At 36.1% G+C, this 26,167-nt stretch overlaps 1 protein-coding gene across 1 annotated transcript in view; it reads left to right on the forward strand.

The window, feature by feature from the left end:
- The window catches only part of olf186-M (Ki-ras-induced actin-interacting protein-IP3R-interacting domain olf186-M), a 159,413-nt gene that overhangs the window by 15,615 nt on the left and 117,631 nt on the right, over positions 1–26,167 (forward strand). The window contains exon 2 of the mRNA XM_090387893.1: positions 21,696–23,072. Within this exon, the coding sequence (XP_090244019.1) occupies positions 21,696–23,072 (1,377 nt within the window). The remainder of the gene's footprint in view (positions 1–21,695; positions 23,073–26,167) is intronic.

The raw sequence follows: 26,167 nt of genomic DNA on the forward strand, positions 1-26,167 counted from the left end.
TTTTAACTTAGTGTGACTTGAGTGACAAAAGATTGGGAACCACTGCTCTACTGTTTTTGATTCAACATACTAAGTGTATAAGTTATTTTGGGGTTGCTATTTCCCAAGTATAAGACCTTGCATTTTGCTGCATTAAAACACAGCTGCCACTTTTCTGACTATTCTTGAAGCCTGTTCAAGACATCCTGAAAGAGTATTGCTTGATGCTGATCATTGATGACCCTCCCAATCTTTAAGTCATTTGCATATTTTGACATCACACCCTTTATCCCTTCTTTGAAGTTGTTTATGAAAATCAGAAACAATAGTGGTCCAAGAATCGATCCTTAGTGAACCCCACGTCTGCTGTCTACTTAACCATGAAATAGGAATGGGCATCTTTCTTCAGTGTTGAAACCGTATCCTCTTGAAATTTGTTCCTCTCACCAATCTTGTTGCCGTTCTCTGTTCTTGTTCTAGCAACTCTACATCCTTCCTAAAATGAGGCCTCCAGACCTGTATACAGTACTCAAGGTGTGGCCTGACCATTGCCTTATACAAAGGGATAATCACCTCCTTGTCTCTGCTAGCAGAATTCCTATATATCACACAGCCCCAGACCTGCTCTGGCAGCCCATCAGTCCACACCTTGAGTACTGCATACAGGTCTGGAAGTCTTTTGCTGTCATTATATTTGTTATAACTTCTTTACAGTTAAACTTGATAATATAGGGTGGTTAAATGCTCAAATTAGAAAATATTAACAACTGGGAAATTAATATTTGGCAACAAAAACAAGATTAAATATTTCTCACCATAAGTTTTCATTAGTTATGATATTCACCAAGATTAATTATGAATGTCTCCAAACTTGTAATCAGCAATAACCATCTTAACTTAACATAACCCCTGGGGTTATGTTAAGTTAGGATGGTTATTGCTGATCATATCTGATGAGTATGGGCTTGGCACACCCAAGGTCCCTGAGCTGGATATCATCATTTTCATTCTCTCTCTCTCTCTCTCTCTCTCTCTCTCTCTCTCTCTCTCTCTCTCTCTCTCTCTCTCTCTCAGGGTAACTTGAGAATTTTTTTTTTTTTTTTTTTGGCTGGTGCAGCATAAGCCTCAGGCTTCCTTGCACCCTATATGTGATAATAATTTTAGGACCTGTTTTTTTTACAAGTTTAAGAAACAGAATGCACAAGATTTAATTTACACAAAGCTATCAACCAGTAACAATTGGTTGATAGCTTTACTTGTATTCTGGAGGAGAGGCAATGAAAAGCATTGTTAGTAGTGGCAAATGATGCAAAAAAGCAACTATATATATATCGCAACAGCCAAAAAAAAAAAAAAGAAAAAAAAAAAAAAAAGGAAATCTTCCCACATACCCTCCCCCCCCTAATAATTTGTCTAGTTTTTCCATAAATTGAATCAACTACCACTTCCATAACACCAAATGGAAGTTAGTTCTACTGTCACCTACCCATAGGCCGAAGGCAAATGTCTGCACATATATATCCTGCAATCATCCTTCCTCAATTTAAATTTATATCCCGTGTATGTTGTCAGAGCAAAAATAGGAAGAATGCCTCCAATGTTGTTGCCCTTCTCTGCACCTGTTCCAACAGATCATCATCCTTCCTGAAATGAGACTATCAGACCTGTTTGTAGTACTTAAGATATGGCCTGACCATTGCCTTTATACAATGGCATAGCACCTCCTTATCCCTTCTGGAAAAATTTGTGGATATTATTGACAAAACTCCAGTGAGCTGGCCAAGCTGCCCAAATGCATTGCTCAGAGAACTTCATATCTGACTGCACAATTAGTGCAGTCAGTAGTACCACATAATTGTTGTTGATTGCTACTACTCATATACAATACCTTGCATTTGTCAATTAAACTTCAGTTGCCACTTCTCAGCCCATCTACCTAATTTTTCTAGATCTTGGTGCAGTAACCTGATTTGTCATTAACCAAACTGCCAACCTTTTTATAATCTCCAAAATGAGACATTCTAATATGTCTTCTTCAGTATCATTGAAAAATATTGAAAATGAAAATAGGCCTAGCACTGAACCTTTGGTGACTTGACTAATAACATTAGTCCAATAATAGCAGTGCCCATCGATAACCACTCTTCTAGCACAACCATCCCTTTACCCATAGCAGTAACTTGCCTCTATTGGCACACTGCTCCAATTTGTACAGCAGTCTTTTATGTGGTACTTCATCAATGCTTTGCTGAAATTAGTAGCATTAGTAGTATACAAAGCAAGATATTGACAAAAAAAAAAAAAATTGCACATCACCTGTCCATCCCGTCCCCTCCAATAATTTGTCTAGTTCTTCCTTGAATTTATTCAAACTACTCACTTCCAACAACAGATGGAAGTTTGTTTCAACAATCAAACACCTGCTGCCTGAACACCTCTGCACAACTATCCAACCAACCATTCTTTCTCAGTTTGAATTGATGTCCCCTCTTGTGTGAAGTCTGAGGAAGAATCCCATCAGCATTGAGCTTGCTCAATCCATTCAAACCCTTAAACACCTCAATTGGATCACCTCACTGCCTAGTCTCCAGGTACTGTAGCAGAACTGAAGCCTTTCTTGGTGAGAGCACCCTTTGTTCTTTTCTCCAATCTCATTGCCCTTCTTTGCACCTATTCCAGAAGCAGATCTACACCATTCCTAAAATGAGGCTTCCAGACCTGTATTCAGTACTTAACCATTGCCTTGTACAATGGGATAATTACCTCCTTATCCTTGTAGCAAGGTTCCTGTATATTATTGACAAAACTTCATGAGCTGACCTTGGAAGCCTGTCTGATGTCAAAATTATTTTCCGCATCCCATTTCTTTGTTACTGCATCCTAATATCCAGGGGTCCCATCAGCTCCAAGTGTCTTGTTTACTATAAGCTTTTTGAGTTTCCTCTCTGTTATCACAAAACTGTTTAGATCCCTTAGAATTTGCTTAACTTTTGCCATCCCCTATCCATAAAAATCTCCTTCATGGTTAGATAATGAAGCAGAATATTTATTTGGTTTTTGAGCAACCCAAACAAAATCAGCAGTGGGAAGGGTTTTTTTTTTTTTTGACTAATACTATTTAAGCTTGTTTTCTTGCATCATATGCCTCTGCTAATGCTAATAGTTATGCCAAGGGGCATTCCTAGGTATGTGGTGCCCGGGTGCCAATTGAAATTTGGCAACCCCTTTTAAAATTTTATTCATATGTGTATGTAAGTTTCAGGTTTTCAGGCACCCCTTGAATGTTGCTGCCCAGGTGTAGTGCACCCCTTGCACCTTCGGGACGGCCTGACCCTTGTTATGCCATTCATACCTAGTGGGCCAATGTGATTCATCCCCCCCCACTTATAGTGTTAACATAAGCAAATAATACTTTTCTTCTTTTCTTTGCATTCTAAGCCAAAGACTTCTTATAACTGTGGGTTAGACAAGCCTTAGTGTGTCTAGCCCTATTAGTGACATAACATGACTGCAGACTAGTTTGTGCTTACTGTAGGTTTCTGTTTTTCCTGATAATCGATAATTATCTTGTGCATTTATCTTCTCTGTAAAATATTATTAATATTTGGATGATGTAAACTTTCTGTTCACTTTTAATATTGCCTACTACTGTTATTCAATAAATATAAATTAAAATTATTACTGTATAATATTTAATTTAAAAAGAAGTGGCATTATAAAATAAGCTTATCTGTTTTAGTAGGGTTCAGCATATCTGTTTTAGTAGGGTTCAGCATTAAACTGATTTTTTCAGATCTGTTGTTCAGTAATTATTTTAATTATGATTGTAACTTATAATTGTTATTTATATTTTATTAATATCAGATCTGTTAGTTTTTATGGATAGTTTAAAATTTATGAAAGTGCTTATTTTCTATAGGTTTTCCATTTGTTTGCATAATATTGTTCTGGTTTGTTACAGAACAATATCTTGATAATCAACACCATATTAAGTTGTTATAGCCCTCTGTGATACTGTAGGGTTTTTCCCACTTGTCAGTCATTTGAAGAGGGTTAGGGTTAGAAAATTGGCCAATGAACATATTTATATACTAGGTCAGTCTGGCCTGAAATACTAAGATACCATTAAAAAAACAGTCTTGTTAAATTGTCTATTGTAGTCACTGTTGTATTTGGAAGCTGTTTTTTTTTTTTTTTTTTTTTTTTCACTTACACAATAAGTAAGAAATATATACCTTAGAATATTTAAGTTAAGAAATAAATATGAAATATTACCTTAAAATATATCTAATGATTTGGATTTGGTTTTTTATATTATTACAAAACTTCTTACAATAATAAATTTTACAATTGTATAAAAATTATAAAATTTATTTTTTTATAAATTTATTATAAAAATATTATAATATTTTATAATATTATAAAATATATATTTTATTATAATTTTAAATTATAAAAATCATTACAATATGATGAAAAATGGTACTTTTACATTAACATATCAGACTTACTGTATTTAGAATTTTTTTTTTTTTTTTTTTTTTTGTCTGATATATTAGTATTAGTAACGGCCGTATGGTGCAAGAAAGCCTATGGCTTATGCTGCACCAGCCAAAAAAAAAAAAAAAAAAATCCGAACAAAACAATGATAAAAACAAAAATTAAATAAATAAATAATAATAATTAATAAATAAAAATAATAAAATGAAATTAAATAAAAAGGAAATTAATCCTATCATCCTATGCGCTTCCCTTACCCGAAAGTACTATCCAGATGACCTTTGAATTTCCCCAAACTGTCGGCCTCTACCACCCATGAAGGCAACTTATTCCAGTAATTAATAACTCGCTGGCTAAAATAAAACTTCCTGCAGTCCAATCTAAACATTTCCCCACGTAACTTGAATTTATGTCCCCTAGTTCTAGCATCATTTATAATCTTGAAAATTTTGTCCTCATTCATTTTACTGATGCCTCTCAGAGCCTTAAACACCTCAATCAAATCTCCTCTAAGGTGTCTAGTTTCCAAACTCTGCAACCCACATATTCGAAGTCTTTCTTCATAAGGACGCCCTTTTGCCGATCTCACCAGGCGAGTTACCCTTCTTTGCACCCTTTCAAGAAGCTCGATGTCTTTCTTTAGGTGCGGTCTCCATACTTGAACACAGTATTCCAAGTGTGGTCTAACATAGGCCTTATATAATGGGATTATCACGTCCCTATCTCTACTTGCAAAAGTTCGATAGATCATCGATAGGACACCATGGGCCTTCCTTGCAACCTGTTTACAATGCTCAGAGAATTTCATGTCTGACCGTATCGTAACACCCAAGTCCCTTTCCTCCAGTACTGGGTTTAGTTGAACTCCACCAAGTGAATAAGTTATTTTGGGATTACTGTTTCCCAGGTGTAATACCTTACACTTTGTTGGATTAAAGCACAGCTGCCATTTTTCTGACCATTCTTGAAGTCTATCTAGGTCTCTCTGAAGAAGCTCAGCTTGACAGTGATCATTAACTACTCTACCAATTTTAACATCATCTGCAAATTTAGACATCACGCCCTCTATCCCTTCATCAATGTCGTTTATGAAAATTAAAAACAACAGTGGTCCTAATACTGATCCTTGGGGAACCCCACTTCTTACATCAACCCAATCTGAGGAATAGCCATTTATCACAACCCTCTGCCTCCTGCCCTGAAGCCATCCTTCTATCCATCTAAGGATTTTCCCAGTGATTCCAACCTGTTCCAGCTTATAAAGCAACTGCTCATGTGGGACTGAGTCAAAAGCTTTGCTGAAATCTAAATAAACAATGTCGAAATTATTCCCTAAATCCAGCTCGTGAGTGACCCTTTCGAAATAGCGAACCAGATTTGTTAAACATGATTTTCCCTTTACAAAACCATGCTGAGTATCCTTGAGAATTTCAATTCTATCCAAATGATCCTGAATTCCACCCTTGATCATTGCCTCCATGATTTTCCCTACTACTGAAGTCAGACTGACAGGTCGATAATTTCCCACTTCACTTTTAGAGCCACCCTTATGTATGGGAGATACATTTGCACTTTTCCAATCCAAGGGAATCTCACCAGAGTCTAGTGATGCTCGCATAACCAGCCTCAGTGGTTCAATGCACTCGCTTGCCGCCTCTCTCAAGATTATAGGGTATATTCCATCAACTCCAGGAGCCTTACTAGTCTGTAGGCTTGAAAGTTTTTTTCATTAAATAATCTTGCGAAATTTCAATATCATTAATTACATATTTTTTAACTTCGCTCCCACAATTTCCCATTGCCACAAAAGGCTTTTCATTTGTAAATATCGATGCAAAATAACTGTTGAGTTCATCTGCAACGGCAGCTGGTGTATTTATTACTATCCCCTTTCCCTTACGTAAAGGTCCGATCTGGTTTGTCCTGCTCTTCTTGGCATTTATATATGTGAAGAATTCTTTATCCCCCCTCTTTGCTCTGTTTGCTAGTGATTTCTCATAAACTGCCTTTGCCTGTCGAACCTTTTCTGTGGTTCTATTACACACCACCTTGTAGCTGTTATAGGCTTCAGTACTTTTTATTGCTCTGTAACGTTTCCATGCCACCTTTTTCTGCTCAAGTAATGTGGCAACTTCACTATTCATCCAACTTGGAACCCTTCTCGTGGAGTATTTTTTTAATGGTATATACGCATTCAAGGCATCTGTGATTAATGTTTTAAAAGCGTACCACAGTTCAATTGTATTCATTCTCTGCGCGATATCTACCCAGTTAATAGAGGCCATGTAGTACCTTAAGGCATCGTAATTTCCTTTTCTGAAATTAAAGCCCATTCCTTTGCCTTTTACTTCTGCTACCTCTCTCGTCATCATCCACCGTAGAACTCCGTGATCACTTCCTGCTACTGGTTCCTCTACTGTCATTATTATGCACTGGAGGCCAGATGAACCCACATGCTTATTAGTATGTGTTATTTGGCATTTTACTCATTACCCTTTGTCTTCTCATAGCCAAAATCTATCCATGATAGTGTGTTATTTTTTGACACCTAAATATTGTATTATATCAGAAATCTGTAAAGACTTAAGTGAACATTTTCAGAGTTTTGTTGTTTTGTGATTGTAATTTTTTTTTGTTTCGTTGCATTGATGCTTGTGAGTATATTCCATGTCATCAATATGTAAAAAAAAAAAAAAAAAAAAAAAAAAATAATAAAATAAAATAAATCTAAAACTATACACAAAGGGATCAGCCACCTTTTGTGGGTTGTGCACAACATTCACTTTGGGGACCAGTATGGGCATCAAGTTCACTGTGGTCTGGTATATATGGTACTACAGTGGCATAGCTAGGGGTGGGCAGAGGGGGCGGTCTGCCCCGATTTTATTTTACAATGATTCTTTTATTTATGTTAACTTAGTAATTTTTATTATTTAATTAACAGAAAAGCAAGAAAAATGCATTTTAGAATGTTGGAATTAAAGTTTTACTTCAAAAATAAACAGTGTTTTAATTTATTTCCCTATACGTCATTTTGACTTTTTGTAGTATTTTTGGTGTGTATTTGAGAAGGGCAGCAAAAGCTCTAGCTACAGTACAGTGGTATCAATGGCGTTTTTTTTTTAATACAGGGAGCCTTTGTGTGAAAACTACCCATGTATTTATACAAATAGATATGTACAAGTTGAATGGAGATTTTTGAAATGCATTTAGGGGACTTCACTTGGAATTAAATTGGAACGGCAAATCTAACAGTTTGTGATTGTGCCTTGTTGGAGAAACTAAATGCGATTTGGCACCAGTGCCATAGATTTCTAGCCCTTGCTGTATGTAATTTTCTTGGATAAGCATAATTTAATAATCTTGTCATGTTAATTTAAGAATCAAAACTAATCTGTTTTCCCTCCTTTTTTTGTAATTTTTTATTTTGCATTTATGTTCTAATTTTCTTATATATTTTTTCTTGCAGGTTATTGGACATTAACAATGCTTTCTTCACTACCTATTATTTCCTTCAATAATCATCTTCTTCCAGCCCTTCTTGGTAGCTTTCTTTGTTCTTGACTTCAACTATTTATGCTTCTGCCTTCCTCTGATTTAACTACTACTTCTATTCCTCCTATGGCATCTGTTTCTCGGGTAAAAGGTAGCCTGCTTTGTTAAAATAAATAAATAATTATAGCTGAAATTTATTTATTTATTTTTTTTTTTCAGTATGTGGTGTGCCTATATATGATGTCAACATCATTTAAATGAACCTCAATTTATTTTAAAACCTTGCAGGTATTACTTGGCAATATTGCAACATGTAGAGAAAAGAATTTTAAAAGTTAATGGCTCCATTTCAAAATGACATAAGTAATGCAGTATAATCCTCCATAATGTAAACATCTCTATGGTGTTTTTTTTTTTTTTTTTTTTTATATATATACTGTCTTACAACTTGTTGTTTTTTTTTATCTGTGCTGTAATATAATGTGATACAGTAAGAGTATATTAATAGAATGAGAAAATCAGAAAAACGTCAGAAAATCAAATCTTCTGACCATGAAAAGTTTTTATAAATGCTGAAGAAACATAATGAACTAAGAAATTCTGTTTTATGCTTGCTTACCTCTATCCATTTAATAATGATCTTTGTTGTAATCAAGAAATAGGACAGTGAAATAAATAGATTTATCACTATATAGTATTATGAAAAATTATAAATAGCATCTTGCATATGAATGTGGCGCCTCCGTAGCCAGGTGGGAAGGAGCAGCAGTGCATAGCACACGCTTCTTGATTAGACCGGGGTTCGAGCCCGTCACCACCAAATACGGAGGATGCGGAAAGGTCAGGGAATGACCACCGCATATCCCCGGAGTAATATGGCCTTAGTTGCTAATGCTCCTAAAAACCAAATAACAAACAAACAAGCATATGAATGTTGCACAATGATTTCATCCTATGCACCATCAAAAGTTAATTCAGCATCTTTCAATTTCTTCTTCTCTGGAATACTGTCATTGAGAATGGCATCTCTAATTTGATCCGTATTCTTAAAGATGGATGGCGAAAATAACCCATTCCTCTTAGCAACTTTGCTATTGCTGACAATGCTATTCTCATAAGCATATTAAATTTGTTTACACATCCACACCTTTCCATTCTTTTCTTTTCCATCCTGGTAAGTTATAAATATCATTTCCAAAAGCATTTGCAGAGCTCAGATCATTATATATGGTAGTATCCTTAACCTAGCAGTAGTAGTATTTCCCCCTTTTGTAAATGAGTAATATCACATAGCCTGAAAGGCCCCAGATTTTAACTTTAATATTTAAAAAAAAAGTATTCAGTTGTTTGAATTGTGCTTAAAGTGTACCAATGCTTGACCCTGTAGATTGCAATACTTATTAATTTTATTCTTTCATTTATTTAATAATAATTGAAAATTTTGCAAATGTTGTGTATTTTTATGACTAAAAGTACTTGTTGGATTTCATGAAAAAATTTAACTATAATTAAATTTTGAGGAAAATGTTAAAACATAAAATAGAAACATGAAATAATTAATCCTTGACAAATCTTTATGAAACTTTGTTGCTCCAACAAGAAATTAAGCCAATATTTACAAAAAACATTTTGAAATTAACATATTTCAATAAAAAAAAAAAAATCTATTAACTCTGCCTGTGTATGTAACAAATCTAAACATGAAATAGAAGCATGAAATTATTCATATCTATTTTTTTAAAAAGGTTCTTGTGACATTCAATATGTGAAAGTTCACTGGGGTTAGTTTCTTTATTGTTCATGGCCAAAAACTTACTAGAATTTCCCTTATTTACCATGATAGTACCTGCATAGGCAATTGATGAACTGTGAGAAGCTTTTGGATGGTGAACAACATGTCATTGTGATGAAAAGCACTATTTCATTATACAATGAACTTTAGTTGGTTGGACACAGTGGGGTAATGTGAAGCGACATTGTGTAGCCTTACAGGCCCACTTAGCTTATGCAAAGTTGAGTAACAATATAAATGGACAAAAAACATCACATACAAGACTAAAGGCACTATTAAGAAGGCACAAAAAGTAGTAACCACTAATTTACAACCAATCAGTCATCAAGATTAAGAATTAAAGATGATTTTCCCAAAGGGCCTGTCAGGCAGAGTGATATTAAAAAAAAAAAAAAAAACAAAAGCAAGAAAAATTTATTTTTTGCTTTAAGTATTTGGGCAATATGCTGCAATTATTAGTGATGTGGCCAGCCAATATTTACAAAATACTCCTTACTTTCAGCCTTTAGACAAATAAAATCTTATATTTATAGATCCTTCATACTAATTATCAGATGTTTGTGTGTAAAAACGCACATGCACTGCACCCATTGACTTACCTTAACTGTTATATATGCCATTACTATTCAGTAATGATCATAAACATTTGCACTTGTCTTTATTTTTTACTTTTTTTCATTGGTTTTGTCAATGTTATTTAATTGTTGGAGGAGAAATTGTTGATGGAGGAGAAATTGTTGAAGATAAACACAAGAAAGGCACCTGGGGTGGATGGGATCTATCCAGTTATATTAAAGGAGGCAGCAGAGGAAGTAAGCAAACCCTTAGCCATAATTATGAGAGCTTCCTTGGACTCAGGGGAGGTACCCACAGACTGGAGATGTGCAAATGTGACCCCAATTCACAAAGGAGGATCAAAGGATTCGATATACCGTACTAGATAGCGTTAGTTGAACTTCGTTAGCAGTTAAATTGTACGTTTAAATAAATACATATAACGACTTAGATTACAAACGTAATATAATTAATTTTATTTAACATAATTAATTATACATATAACCACTTAGGTTACGTAACATAAATAATTAGTAAAAACAAATAATTAATACATAACTTGATACGAAAGTTATATAAAGGGATTTCGCAGATAACACTCGTTACTGAAACGTAAATATTTCGTAGATAACACTCGTTACTGAAACGTAAATATTCCGTAGATAACACTCGTTACTGAAACATAAATATAGCGTTATAACTGTGTTTGGATACAAGTTTAGGATTTAATTTTGTACAGAAATTGAAATTTTATTGAAAGTAAATCTAAATCATGACTCAAACCAGAGCAGCAAAGCAAAGGGCTCAAGCTAATGGGAATGCTGTGGCCCAGGGGAGAACTGAGGGGGGCAGTTGTCCTCTGAATCACAGCCTTGTAAGATGCACTATTTGCTTGATGTTTGCGGAGCAGTCAAGTATGGGACATGATACTGCCATGGGGGATGTCTTTGTGTGTGTGCGATGCAAGGAGTGTAAGGAGATAAGGCGACAACTCAGCGTTGTTATGGGCCTATATGAGAGCTTGAAGGATAGGGTGGATGCCCTCGAAGGATTACAAGTGAGGGGCCCATCAAGCTCTCAGCTGCCCACACCAATGCCAGAGCTTGCACTTGGTCATCGCGGAACACAGCGGCAACCCCCAAGGCAGAATGCGCTGGTCCCAAAGGAACTAGTAGTTGTTGGTGACTCTATTGTCAGGGAAACGGGAAACATGCTTTGTAAAAAGGATAGGTGGAATAGGACCAGGGTATGTCTGCCAGGGGCAAAAGTTGATGACGTTGTAGAGCGGATATCATCTTTTAAGGGCACAAAAGGTGATATAGTTGTACACGTTGGCACTAATGACATTAAGAGTAGGAGACCGGCGGAATTACTTGACAAGTACAGGTCACTGATGAAAAAAAGCCGTGAATTAGGGTTGAAATTGAAAGTGTCTGCAATTCTGCCCAGACACGATAGGAGGGAGTATATGATGAGAGCCCTGTCAATCAATTCGGCCCTGGAAAGATTGTGCAAGGCTCAAGGGGTAGAATTTTTTTCAGCCTGGTCTGTACTTTTTAACAGGAGAGACTGCTTCTACAGGGATGGGATACACTTAAATAGAAAGGGTGCAAGAATGTTTGCTGATGCTATCGAGGCAATGTTAGGTGGGTCGGAAAACTGCTAGATTGGGGGGATACAAGGACTAATAGATTAACAGTAGCCACTGGCAGAGGTGAAAGTGATTCTTGCACTGCTTCTATTGGAATGAGCCGCAGCCTGGAAAATAAGATGCAGGATATTTCAGAGACTGCTGGGAATCATTGGGGTACAAGTAAACACATGGGTTGTGTTAGGGTAGCTAAGAAAAAGAACAGGTGCATGTATACTTGTGTGTACACCAATGCTAGGAGTTTAGTAAATAAATTTGATGAATTTGAGGTATTGCTCAAAACATCAAAGGCAGATATTGTGGGGATTTCAGAGACGTGGTGTCACACAGATATAAGAAATGCAGAACTGGAATTTGGGGAGTACAATGTGTACAGAAAGGATAGACAGGATAGGAAGGGAGGAGGGGTTATGCTATTAATTAAGAAACACATAAAATCCAAGGAAGTGAAGCCAGTCGACATCGCTGGACAGTGCAGTGTCGAGTCAGTTTGGTGTGACATAAGCATTGGGAGATCAAAATTGAGAGTAGGAATGTGCTATAGGCCTAATGACTCTGATGAGTATAATAAGAAACTGTTCGGAGAAATAGAGTGGGCCAGTAAATCAGAGAGTCTTATAATGGGGGATTTTAATTTCCCAGATATTGACTGGAATTTGGGGGCTGGTCACTCACACAGTAGCAAGGCTTTTGTGGATTTATTGGATGATTGTTTTCTACATCAGCATGTTCGGGAGGCAACTAGAGGGAGTAATACTCTTGATTTGATTATCAGTAGTGATTCTTCATGCATTAAGAATCTGCAGATAAATGAACCACTTGGTGGCAGTGATCACAGTGTGCTGAAGTGGGAGTTACTCAAAGAGGTAACTACCATTAGGGGTAAAGGGAAGGGGTATTGCTTTCGTAAAGGCGACTACAATGGACTGAGACAGTATTTAAATTCTATACAGTGGGATCAACTGATGATATTGCCAACAGCAAATTCAAAATGGGAAGCATTCAAAGAACTTATCGTGGAAGCTACTAGGCTTTACATACCAACTAAGAAATATTGTTCAAGGTTTAGGCCTAAATGGTTGTCAGATGAACTAATGAGGCATATGGCAGAGAAGAAAAATGCATGGGATACATACAAATTAACACGTGACACGGATGCCTATGATAGATACAAGTTGATCTGTAACCAAGTTACAAAGGAGGTTAGGCAGGCGAAGGCAGATTACGAGAGATCCTTGGCAAGGGATGCGAAGAAAAACAGCAAAGAGTTCTTTACTTATGTAAACTCTAGAAGGAAGGGGATGAATCAGATTGGTCCACTTGAGATCGATGGGTCAACTGTTGATGACCCTGCTCGGGTAGCTAACAAACTAAATGAATATTTTGCATCGACATTCACACACGAGGAGTTATTCAGCGAGGGGAATGCCAGAGGTGTATTCAACTCTAGCAGTAAGCTAGAGAATCTTGTAATAACTGAGAGCAAAGTGGAGGAGAAATTGTTGAAGATAAACACAAGAAAGGCACCTGGGGTGGATGGGATCTATCCAGTTATATTAAAGGAGGCAGCAAAGGAGGTAAGCAAACCCTTAGCCATAATTATGAGAGCTTCCTTGGACTCAGGGGAGGTACCCATTGACTGGAGATGTGCAAATGTGACCCCAATTCACAAAGGGGGATCAAAGGCTGACACAAGTAATTATAGACCTGTGAGTTTAACTTCTGTTCCCGGAAAATTAATGGAGGCACTGGTGAAAGAAGCACTGCAGGATCATCTAGACAAGACTTCAGTTATAGCTAGGACACAGCATGGTTTTGTTAAGGGGAAGTCTTGCCTGACCAATTTGATTGGATACTATGATGCAGTCACACAAGAACTGGATGCAGGGAATAACTTTGATATTATATACTTGGATCTTAGAAAGGCTTTTGATACTGTTGCACATGGAAGACTGCTGCACAAATTGGAGCAGTGTGGCATTGGAGGCAAGTTGCTGCTATGGATAAAGGGGTGGTTGAGGGGGAGAAGACAGAGAGTGGTAATCAATGGACACTGCTCATCGTGGACTAATGTTATTAGTGGAGTCCCTCAGGGTTCAGTATTGGGGCCTTTATTGTTTTCTGTATTTATAAATGATATTGATGATGGTATATCAGGCTTAATGTCCAAGTTTGCAGACGATACGAAGGTTGGCAGGGTTGTCAAGGACACTACTGACACTATGCTGCTGCAACAGGATTTGGAAAGGTTGAGCAGATGGGCTTCGAGGTGGCAAATGAAGTTTAACATTGACAAATGTAAAGTACTACATATGGGAAACAGCAACCCCAGAGCAACGTATCAACTCTGTGGTACTACACTGACAGTGGTAGAGAATGAAAGGGACCTGGGGGTGGTGGTGCAGGCAGATATGAAGTTCTCTGAGCAGTGCAGACGAGCTGCGAGAGTAGCTCATGGTGTATTGTCAATGATATATAGGAATTTTTCTAGCAGGGATAAGGAGGTGATTATTCCCTTGTATAAGGCAATGGTCAGGCCACACCTAGAGTACTGTATACAGGCCTGGAGGCCTCATTTCAGGAAGGATGTAGAGCTGCTGGAACGAGTACAGAGAAGGGCAACTAGATTGGTGAATGGGACAAAGGGGTTCTCTTACGAAGAAAGGCTTAAGTTTTGCAAATTACAGTGTCTGGAAACTAGGCACCAGCGGGGTGATCTGATAGAGGTGTACAAAGCCTTGAATGGTTTGAGCATGCTCAATGCTGATGGGATTCTTCCTCTAGCTCAGAAAAATCACCTGAGAGGGCATAAATTCAAATTGAGGAAAGACAGATGTAGGATAGATGTGCGGAAATTTGCCTTTAGCCAGCGGGTGGTTGGTGGGTGGAACAGACTTCCATCCCCTGTCGTGGAAGTTGATAGCCTAAATAAGTTTAAGGCTCAGCTGGACAGGTATTTCGAACGAACAGAGGGGTGAAGTGGAAGTGGTTATTTTTATTTATTTATGTTACTTTTTTTTTTTTTTTTTTTTTTTTTTTTTTTTGGCTGATGCTGCATAAGCTTGCTTTCTTGCATCAAATGCCTCTACTAATGCTAATGCTAATGCTAAAGGCTGACACAAGTAATTATAGACCTGTGAGTTTAACTTCTGTTCCAGGAAAATTAATGGAGGCACTAGTTAAAGAAGCACTGCAGGATCATTTAGACAAGACTTCAGTTATAGCTCGGACACAGCATGGTTTTGTTAAGGGGAAGTCTTGCCTGACCAATTTGATTGGATACTATGATGCAGTTACAAAGGAACTGGATGCAGGGAATAACTTTGATATTATATACTTGGATCTTAGAAAGGCTTTTGATACTGTTGCACATGGAAGACTGCTGCACTGCACAAATTGGAGCAGTGTGACATTGGAGGCAAATTGCTGCAGTGGATAAAGGGGTGGCTGAGGGGGAGAAGACAGAGTGGTAATCAATGGACACTGCTCGTCGTGGACTAATGTTATTAGTGGAGTCCCTCAGGGCTCAGTGTTGGGTCCATTATTGTTTTCTGTATTCATAAATGATATTGATGATGGTATATCAAGCTTAATGTCGAAGTTTGCAGACGATACAAAGATAGGCAGGGTTGTCAAGGACACTACTGACACTATGCTGCTGCAACAGGATCTGGAAAGGTTGAGCAGATGGGCTTCGAGGTGGCAAATGAAGTTTAACATTGACAAATGTAAAGTACTACACATGGGAAACATCAACCCCAGAGCAACGTATCAACTCTGTGGTACTACACTGACAGTGGTAGAGAATGAAAGGGACCTGGGGGTGGTTGTGCAGGCAGATATGAAGTTCTCTGAGCAGTGCAGACGGGCTGCAAGAGTAGCTCATGGTGTATTGTCAATGATATATAGGAATTTTTCTAGCAGGGATAAGGAGGTGATTATTCCCTTGTATAAGGAAATGGTCAGGCCACACCTAGAGTACTGTATACAGGTCTGGAGGCCTCATTTCAAGAAGGATGTAGAGCTGCTGGAACGAGTACAGAGAAGGGCAACAAGATTAGTGAATGGAACAAAGGGTTGCTCTTATGAAGAAAGGCTTAAGTTTTGCAAATTACAGTGTCTGGAGACTAGGCATGGTCTCCAGACACTGTACACTTTGTATATGCGGTACTTTACATTTGTCCTTATACACTTCAATTAGATCACTACGAAGTGATCTAATTGAAGTGTATAAGGTCTTGAATGGATTGAGCAAGCTCAGTGTTAATGGGATTCTTCCTCTTGCTCAGATTACTCACCTGAGGGGCCATAAATTCAAATTGAGGAAAGACAATTGTAGAATAGATGTGTGGAAATTCACAGCTTGCTTTATTGCATCATATGTTAATACTATTTATGTTCTGCATCTCTGTCAAAATCTTTTGCATGCTTTTGAGAAAATCTACCAACTAACATGACTGTTTTTATGTCAATTTTTTTGTTTTGGACTTAATTGTCATCTTTATTAAGAGTTTATGGCACCTGAATTCTCTTAAACCTTTATCCTTTTTACTTTTTTTTTTTTTTTTCACGACGCATTTTATTTATTTGAAAATGAAAGAAAAGTATGGAAGGGAAAAAAAAAAAAAAAGTCCAACACTTTTGAATTAATTAAATTCATTTCAGAATTAAAATGTCTCCTAAAATGAAAGGAAAATGCAAATTAACCATGCGAATAATATTTTAAGTAGATTTTATTATGTTTTAAAAATGGATTACATATAATAGTGTATTTGATTATATTATTAGAGTCCTCCATGATTTAGTGGTTTTGACACTTGTCACTTCTTTGGAGACCTTAGTTCAATTCTCAACATAGACTGAAGAACTATAAACAATTGCAGGTAAAGGAAGTAGGGTCCCCCCCCCCCCTCTGTTAGTTATTCTGGGTTTTCAGCCCATGAACACACATTGCAGACATAATTCACATGGCACACTGTGCTTAAAACTTTAAAACAATGATAATGTTATTATACATACTCAAATACATTGAGCACATATAAAAATAGATATAAAATATAATTTTTAACCCAAGTACAGTCAACTTAACTATAATTTGGTGAATTTTGTGGATCCCACTGAAAATTGGGTAGAAATTGGGGAAAAAAATTCAAATTTTTATGGAACATTGATAAATTGTTGTATATATGTTGCATGGCCACTGCATTCAGAAGAATTTACAAATTCATTGTAATTATTTTATTACAACCAGCATACTAGCACAACAGTTAACACTTGATCATACATTTTTTGTGGCATCATATGGGTGTAGTCTCTTAATGTTCATACCAATGTCCACATATTAACTAGCATGTCTTTTACCTGTTGGGTGGTAAAGATGTTGTGGTGTTCATCTTATTATTATTTTAATTTTAGGAGGTGGGGAACCACACCAAACAAACAATGAAGTACACAAGAAACAAAAAAAAATTAAAGATGATTTTCATCTTGGATATAAGCAGAGCAATCCCTCTTTAATGGATATAAAGGTTTTTATTCTTTATAAGTTTCCATTTATAACTTTAAAAATTGAACTAGTATTGTTAGGCACAAGTGGAGTGACAAATCTGCAAGCAGGAAACTAATCATTGTTAGCCGGTCTGCTGCTTTGAATTAACTGGTGGGAGGGAGACCCTGGAGTAGATCAGATATCATAACTAAACAGACTTTAACAGTTCTAGCCTACATAATCATTTAATTGGGCGAATAAGATTTTCCTTCATTATCATATATCATTTATTTAATGTATATAATGAACACTTGGTATATGGTGAGTGCACATAGGCTTATCATTAGGATGATTATATTTCATTTCTGATTAATTCTTATGCTGTGATCTCACCTTGCATTCTGTCTTCCTGATGGGATTCACACCAGGTTCCTGTAGCAGACTGAAGTTTTAACACTCTTCTCTTGACCATTACAGTACCATAGATCACTTCATTTAATTGCCATTTTTACATTTCTCAAGATCACCCAGAACTATATAATCACTTTTTGTCAGTGTTGATTGGGGCATGCTGTATAATAAATGTATCCTGTACTGTTGCAGAGAGTTGGTATAGTCTTCTCTCTTCCTTTAATAGAGATTTTGAGAATTGCTTTCTACTTTATCAACTAATGTTTTCATGCTATTTTCAGTGGTTTTCATCAAAGTATCATTCTTCCCCCATCTTTTAAGTTGTGTAACAATTGCAGATTCTTATAATAAAAATAGTACTGTTATTCCAGCCTGTACTTTTTTTCACATATCTCTTCACCCCACCCCTATATTATTAATATTCTTTTAAGCTGAGAGAACATTACTGCATATGGTTTGTTTTCCAAGCAGCTTGCAAGAATTTCATCCTCCAAGCAGGAAACTGTCACTTAATCAGTTTAACAAAATGAGCCACCCTTTTTCGTTTAATGAAAAATTAATATTTTAGCTTGTTTTACTGAATTGGAAAATTATGATCTGCTAAACTCCATTAAAGAATATTAAATGAAAATAAACAAAAGGAAACCAATAATAGTAAAGTTTGTATAATTTTTTTTTTTAGAATTTTCAGGGTCATTCCTTCCCTGAACAAAAATTTAATGTATAGTATATCAAAATAAAAGCAGAAAATACTGCATTAGCATTAGTAGTGGCATATGATGCACAAAAGCACGCTTATACTGCATCAGCCAAAAAAACAAAAAAAAAAAAAAAAAAACACTTTCCATTCACATATTCATTTGCTCCAAAAGTTTGTCCAGTTCTTCCTTGAATTTATTTAAGCTGTCAACTTCTGCAACAACAGATGGAAATTTGTTCCAGCAATCAGCCACTCGCTGGCTAAAGGCAAATTTCCACACATTCTACAATTGTTTTTCCTCAGTTTTAATTTATGCCTCCTCGTGTGTAATCTGAGCAAGAGGAAGAATCCCATCAGCATTGAGCTTCCTCAAATCATTCAAAGCCTTATACACCTCAATCAGATCACCTCACAGGTGCCCAGTCTCCAGATACTGCAATTTGCAGAACTTAAGCCTTTCTTGGTAAGAGTACCCTTTTGTTCCCTCATCAATCTTGTTGCCCTCCTCTGCATTTTTTCCAGCAGCTCTACATCTCTCCTAAAATGAGGCTTCCAGACATGCATGCAGTACTCAAGGTGCTGTCTGACCATAGCCTTATACAAAGGGATAATCACCTCCTTATCCCTTCTGGCAGAGTTCCTGTATCTTATTGACAAGACACCATGAGTTGCTCTGGCAGCATGTCTGCACTGCTCTGAAAATTTCATATCTGACTGCACAATTATCCTTGGTCTTTTTCATTCTCCACTACCTCACTGAGTGTAGTACTGCAGAGTTGGTATGTTAATCTGGGGTTACTGCTACCCATGTGCAGTAACCAGTTAGAGAATATTGGTGTGCAAAGGTATGTGGAAGGATTTGATTACATTTCCAAATTTAAAAAAAATATCAGAAACATTTAAAATGTGATGTCATGTCTGTTAAAAGCTGTACTGGAAGTGGAGTTAAATTCTATTATGGAATTTAAGGAACTTACTGAGATGTTTTCGGTCATTTCATTTATCTATTCTTAGGTGAAAATGTTGTGTGCTTCATGATTTTCTTCTGATTTTTTTTCATTCCATAAACAGACAAACATCTTGAAATGAATACAAGTTAGTAGCACAATTATATCAACAGTACAGTTACATTTACATAGCAATAATCTGAATAGCATAACATGCAGTCAGTTAAATATATATATATTTTTCTGCTCTCTTTGGAAAGAAAGGTATTCTGTGTACTATGATATAAATAGTAATTTTTTATTATTATGAAAAATAAGTAGTTATTGCATATGAAATTGGTAAATTAGTTTATGGCTAAGATTTCATTCAGGGAATTCTAAATGAAAGGTTAAGTTACTTTTGTAACCAACACCCAGTGACTAAATTAATTATATTGTAAGGGAAATCTAGTTAAAAAAAAAAAAAAAAAAAAAAAAAGCTGTGCTGAATGTCAACTACTTAGAAGTATTAGTTATTCTTATTACCATTAGCCTGATGGTAGAATGCTAAAGAGAATTCAGGAACATTACCCATGATCTAATTAATTTAGGCATTGGGTATTTGGTTGATCGCCTGGCGCAGCAGAAGCCTCAGGGAAGCCTGAGGCTTCTGCTGCACCAGGTGAGAGAGAGAGAGAGAGAGAGAGAGAGAGAGAGAGAGAGAGAGAGAGAGAGAGAGAGAGAGAGAGAGAGAGAGATCAGAACTTTTGGTGTGCTGAGCCTATACTCACTAGATGTGAGCCCCTGGGGTTTTACCCAACATATTTAAATAAATTTGATTATATTATTAGTCACAGATAGTACTCCATCAGTTAATGACTTATGTATGAAAGAACAACTATCATTTTTTTGTGGAAAATGTTATGGGGAAACTGGCAGTAAATTGATAATCACCTCCTTAGAATGGTGCAATATAAACAAGGGTGCAATATATGGTTTTTTAAAAGTGGTTTTACAACTTCATAGTCTATAGTTTCATGTATTTTGAATTTGCTAAAACATAACAAGCACTGAATAAAAGCTACATCATTGAAGTTTTTTTTTTTTTTTTTATTGACTAGATTTGTATATCAATTTCAGTACCACCAGTCATATGGCATACATCCCTGTGAAAGTCAGTATTCTACCCACTTACTCTAACGTATCAGGTATTACATGACTAGTTAAACATACTCTGATTCTGTTATTCAATTGGTGTAAATTGGGTGGCAATTTTGGTTTTAAACCCAATCCTTAACAGCTCCAGAGGAAATAGCCCAACCATGATCACTGACCATTGAATTGGACTACCATGTTTATGGAAAGTTTGAAGTCAGAAATTCACAAAGGTTTACTGAGGTATTAAAATACACAACCCTGGTATCATAATGTATTGAAATTCACAACCCTGGAGGTTTTTCCCCACAAAGCAGAATAGACCATAAACCTTCATGTGGGTGCAAGCATTAAATGCATTCACTTTGAGACTGTCAATCTCGATCAAAGTTAAAAATGAATTGCACCCATTCATGTTTTAAAAATCCTGTTAAGAGTTTCACAAGGAACCATGGCGGCAACAACATGCTAAAAAACTAGAGATTTGGCCCCAGATCTGAAGTTAGTTATTGAAAAAGTATCGGGAGTCGAATTCTACTCCAGACAAACTTTTACTGGAAAAGGCACATTATATGAATGAGTTTATGGTAATTATGTCATTGTTGGAATTGCCATATACTCATATGCAGAGAACATTGTAAAAAAAAAAAAAAAAAAAAAAAAACCCCTCTAATCAGCATGTTAATTTTATTTTTTATGCTAATATTTTTAATGCTAATGATAATAACAATTATCATTATTGAAAATGGATGTGCTAATACAACAATGTGTATATTACATATTTTGTAAATACAAGATTGTTTTGAGATAAATTGCACTGAATAATATTAATACACTTCAAGTAAAATTTGAAAAGTAAATTTTAAAATTAAGATTAATAGAGTGTACTATATGATTATTTTAGTAGAGTGTACTATCTTTAATTTCTGCTCTTCATTTGATACAATAAAAATAAAACATTTTTGTTTTAACTGTTTAAATTTTGTGTACGCTGACAAATAATATATGACTTGTCATAATTTAATTTTTTTTTTTTACTTTAGAAAATAATGCAAAAGATGGCTTGTGTCGTGAAGAACACCAGGGATTAGGAGCAAGAGCTTCATCCACCACTCATACTTGGACTTCTCGAGCTTCCAGTGTGATAAATAATGCTGCCAACAGGGTCCTTAAACAGAAGGGATCATCTCATTTGCTTGTAGCAGGGTCGACACCAGCTACAGTACAGATATTAGGGGGTAATGGAGGATATGTTAAGTCCATATCCAACAGCAAAAGTTCTAGCAATACGCTACCTCGAAAGCAGAAAAATACAAGTCAGTACAGGTTTTCTGCAGGACAGAAACTGATTAATTCCTTCTCTGGTCTACGGAAAGGCATATCATTGTCATCAATAAAAGATGATTCCACAAATGGAACAATAACTAAAGAAACGGGTACATGCAAAAAATCTGTAAATAGCAGTTTAAGGAAGCCGCCTAAACTTGGACAGGTACATCAGTCACATAAGTGGGCAAATCTCAAAAGACAGTCACCTGTTAGTGATAATGTAGTTAGTTTCAATTTAAAAGAAGTGCCATTGAATGATACATGTTCCTCTTCTGACTTTAATAATGTACATACAACTGAACAAGAAATCAAAGAACCTAAAAAGTCTACAAAAAAAAGTAAAGTTAGTTCAGCATTAAAAAAAGCAAAAACTCTAAAAGGTTTCACTGATAAAAAGAAAGTTACCTGTGAGAATATTTCACGTGACTTGCAGTCAGTCCAGTCATCAGCTTCAAAATTATCTCCATCCCATGAGCTAAATACTGCTGTATCTTCCTCACAAGAATATTCTAGTGCTCTAATACGATCTAATAAAGTTAATACCGATAGACGTGATATTAAGTCAGATTCTGAGCTATATGGTGATGCCCATTTGAAGTCTGTTTTAAGAGTTCTAAGAAGCAATCTTAATCCTGAAGAAAAATTACTTGAAATTAAACGCACATATGAATTCTGGGAAAATGTAAAGCAAGGACATATAGGCTCTCTGACAATAGAACACTTTGATAATCTTGGAATTTGTACAAAAAAAAAGAGAGATAGGTCACAGGCTAAAAATTTAATAAAAGACAGACATTGTGTTTCTTTATCAAATGAAGATAATTCTCAAGATGTTGTTTTTGGGAAGAATAATCAAGAATTTCCAGCTTTTCAGCGTCATTGTTTGAAGCATGACAACACTTTTGATTCCAGAAAAATGGAAAATACACAATTGGATAATACATTTTCCACACATGGCAGAAGCACAACTAGTACTGGAGGTACGACAGAGGGAGGAACATTACATCCTAGTCATGGGGATTTTGGAGAAGAGTTGACTGAAAAGGCTCCGTTGACTTTGAATATTGAAGATTCCAGTCAGCTTTCAGTAGGTGAGTTAATTATTATGAAAGTTATTATAAAAGATCACTGAAATTTAAATAGTGCCTTGAATTTTGGAATCATTGAAATTATATAAATTGGGTAATGTTATTTTGGCATTTTCAAAATGGGGAAAAGTTGAAATTTCTCATTTTCTCAGGTGTTTTTGTGACCAGCAAGATTTAAACTGTCTGATTAATGCAATGGTCTTTATGCTCACAGTAGAACAAGCTTTGCCTTAACCATGAGTTACCTCAGTATTTAAAGGAGAGGTTGTTCTGCTATGAGCATTAAGATCTTTGCACTGGCTAGGCAGTTTAAATCTTGCTGGCAGAGTTTAAACTGCAAAGTTAATACGACAGTCAATTTAAACTGCTTTGTCATAGCTACAGTCAATTTAAATCTCTGAGTCACTTTTAAATTCTGTTTTGCTTTGCATTTTTTGTTTTCTTAATTTAAATGAATTATCTCATTTAAAGAGATTAGTTTTTATGATTAGAATCAGCTATTTTAAGTCTTCGTATTTTGCAATTTTATCTAAATCTGTGGTGCTTGCACTGTGTGATGTACTTCTAGATGGGGAACATAATTACCATCAGGGGTAAAGGAAAGGGTTTTTGCTTCCGTAAAGGTGAGTACAGTGGTCTCAGACAGTTTTTAAATTCTGTACAGTGGGATCAACTGACAATGTTACCAACAGTAAATTCTAAGTGGGAAGCATTCAAGGAATTAATCGTGGATGCTACTAAAAGTTTCATACCTATTAAGAAATATTGTTCAAGGTTTAGGCCTAAATGGTTATCAAATGAACTAATGAGACTCGTGACAGAGAAGAAAAATGCATGGGATGCATATAAATTATCAAGCGACTCAGAAGCCTATGGCAGATATAAGCTAGTTTGTAATCAGGTCACAAAGGAGGTTAGGCAGGTGAAGACAGATTACGAGAAATCTTTGGCAAAAGATGCTAAGAAAAACAGCAAGGATTTCTTTACTTATATAAACTCTAAAAGGAAGGGGATGAATCTGCTGGTCCATTTGATATCGATGGTTCGACTGTTGATGATCCTGCTCAGATAGCAAACAAACTGAATGAGTATTTTGCATCTACATTCACACATGAGGAGTTATTAAGGTTTTCAAATGGCAGAAAGTTGTCAAATTGTAGCACGGTGCTTAATGATTTTGTAATAACTGAGAGCAAAGTGGAGGAGAAATTGTTGAAGTTAAACATAAGAAAGGCACTTGGGGTGGATGGGATCTATCCAGTTATATTAAAGGAGGTGGCAAAGCAACTAAGCAAACCCTTAGCCATAATTATGAGAGCATCCTTGGACTCAGGGGAGGTCCCCATGGATTGAAGATGTGCAAATGTATCCCCAATTCACAAAGGGGGATTGAAGGGTGACACGAGTAATTACAGACTAGTTAGTTTAACCTCTGTTCCGGGTAAAATAATGGAGTCACTGGTTAATGATGCATTGCAGGATCATCTAGACAAGACTGCAGCAATAATTCAGACACGGCATGGGTTTGTTAAGGGACAGTCTTGTCTGACAAATTTGATGCGATATTATGATGTGGTTACAAAGGAACTGGATGCAAAAAATAATTTTGATATCATATATTTGGATTTCAGAAAAGATTTTGACACTGTTGCGCGTGGAAGACTATTGTATAAATTGGAGCAGACGGGTATTAAGGGTAAGTTGCTACAACGTATAAAAGGATGGTTGAGTGGGAGAAGACAGAGGGTGGTAATTAATGGGTGTTACTCTTCATGGACTAATGTTATTAGTGGAGTCCCACAGGGTTTGGTGTTGGGTCTGCTGTTGTTTTGTATATTTATCAATGATATTGATGAAGGTATATCAGGCTTAGTGTCGAGTTTGCAGATGATACAAAGGTTGGCAGGATTGTTAATGGCAGTGTGCTACTGCAACAGGATCTAGATAATTTGGGCAGATGGGCTAAGAAGTGGCAACTGAAGTTTAACCTTGACAAATGCAAAGTACTACATATGGGTAGAAGTAACCCCAGAGAAATGTACCAACTTTGTGGTACTACACTTAAGGTGGTAGAAAATGAAAAAGACCTGGGCATAATTGTGCAGTCAGATATGAAGTTTTCTGAGCAATGCAGACAGGCTGCCAGGGCGAATCATGGGGTTTTGTCAATGATATATAGGGATTTTGCTAGCAGGGAAAAGGAGGTGATTCTCCCTCTGTATAAGGCAAATGGTCAGGCCACACCTTGAGTACTGCATACAGGTCTGAAGGCCTCATTTTAGGGAGGATGTAGATTTTCTTGAGCGTGTACAGAGAAGGGCAACAAGATTGGTGAGAGGAATGAAGGGATCCTCTTACCAAGAGAGGCTTAAGTTCTGAAAATTGCAGTTGCTGGAGACTAGGCACCTGTGCAGTGATCTGATTGAGGTGTATAAGGCCTTGAATGGGTTGAACACGCCGAATTCTGATGGGATCCTTCCACTTGTTCAGATTACGAACTTAAGGGGACATAAATTCAAATTAAGAAAAGAGATGTAGTATAGATGTGCGGAAATTTGCCTTTAGCCAGCGGGTGGTTAAATGCTGGAACAAACTTCCATCTGTCGTTGTGGAAGTTGATAGGTTAAATAAATTTAAGGAGGAACTGGACAGGCATTTGGAGGGAATGGTGTGATATTTTTTATTTATTTATTTTTTTTTTGATGCTGTATAAGCTTATACACTTGCTTTGTTGCATCACATGCCACTACTACTACTACATGATGAATGAATTTTAAGGGAGATACAGGATATTAAAAATTTAACTTGTTTCATTTTAAAACTTCAGGGAATGGAGTGTAAACTCTGACTCATTCTCCCTCTCTTTTATTTTTAGTTCTGGTAGTATTAGAGAGAAAAAAAAAAAAAAAAAAAAAAAACGTTTGTGGACCACTGGTCAATTATATCAATCTGTGAATGCTGACTGTGAACTTATTAAAGTACTATAAATATGTAAAACTAGTTCAGGGTTTTTATTCCATGTTTTAATAGCAAAAAAAAAAATTCTTTCATTTAATTAATTCCTTTATATTTATACCACAAGTATATATATTTCAAAG

Source organism: Mastigoproctus giganteus, chromosome 13, assembly GCF_048544385.1.
Source record: "Mastigoproctus giganteus isolate SK-2022 chromosome 13, ASM4854438v1, whole genome shotgun sequence".
NCBI lineage: Eukaryota > Metazoa > Arthropoda > Arachnida > Uropygi > Thelyphonidae > Mastigoproctus > Mastigoproctus giganteus.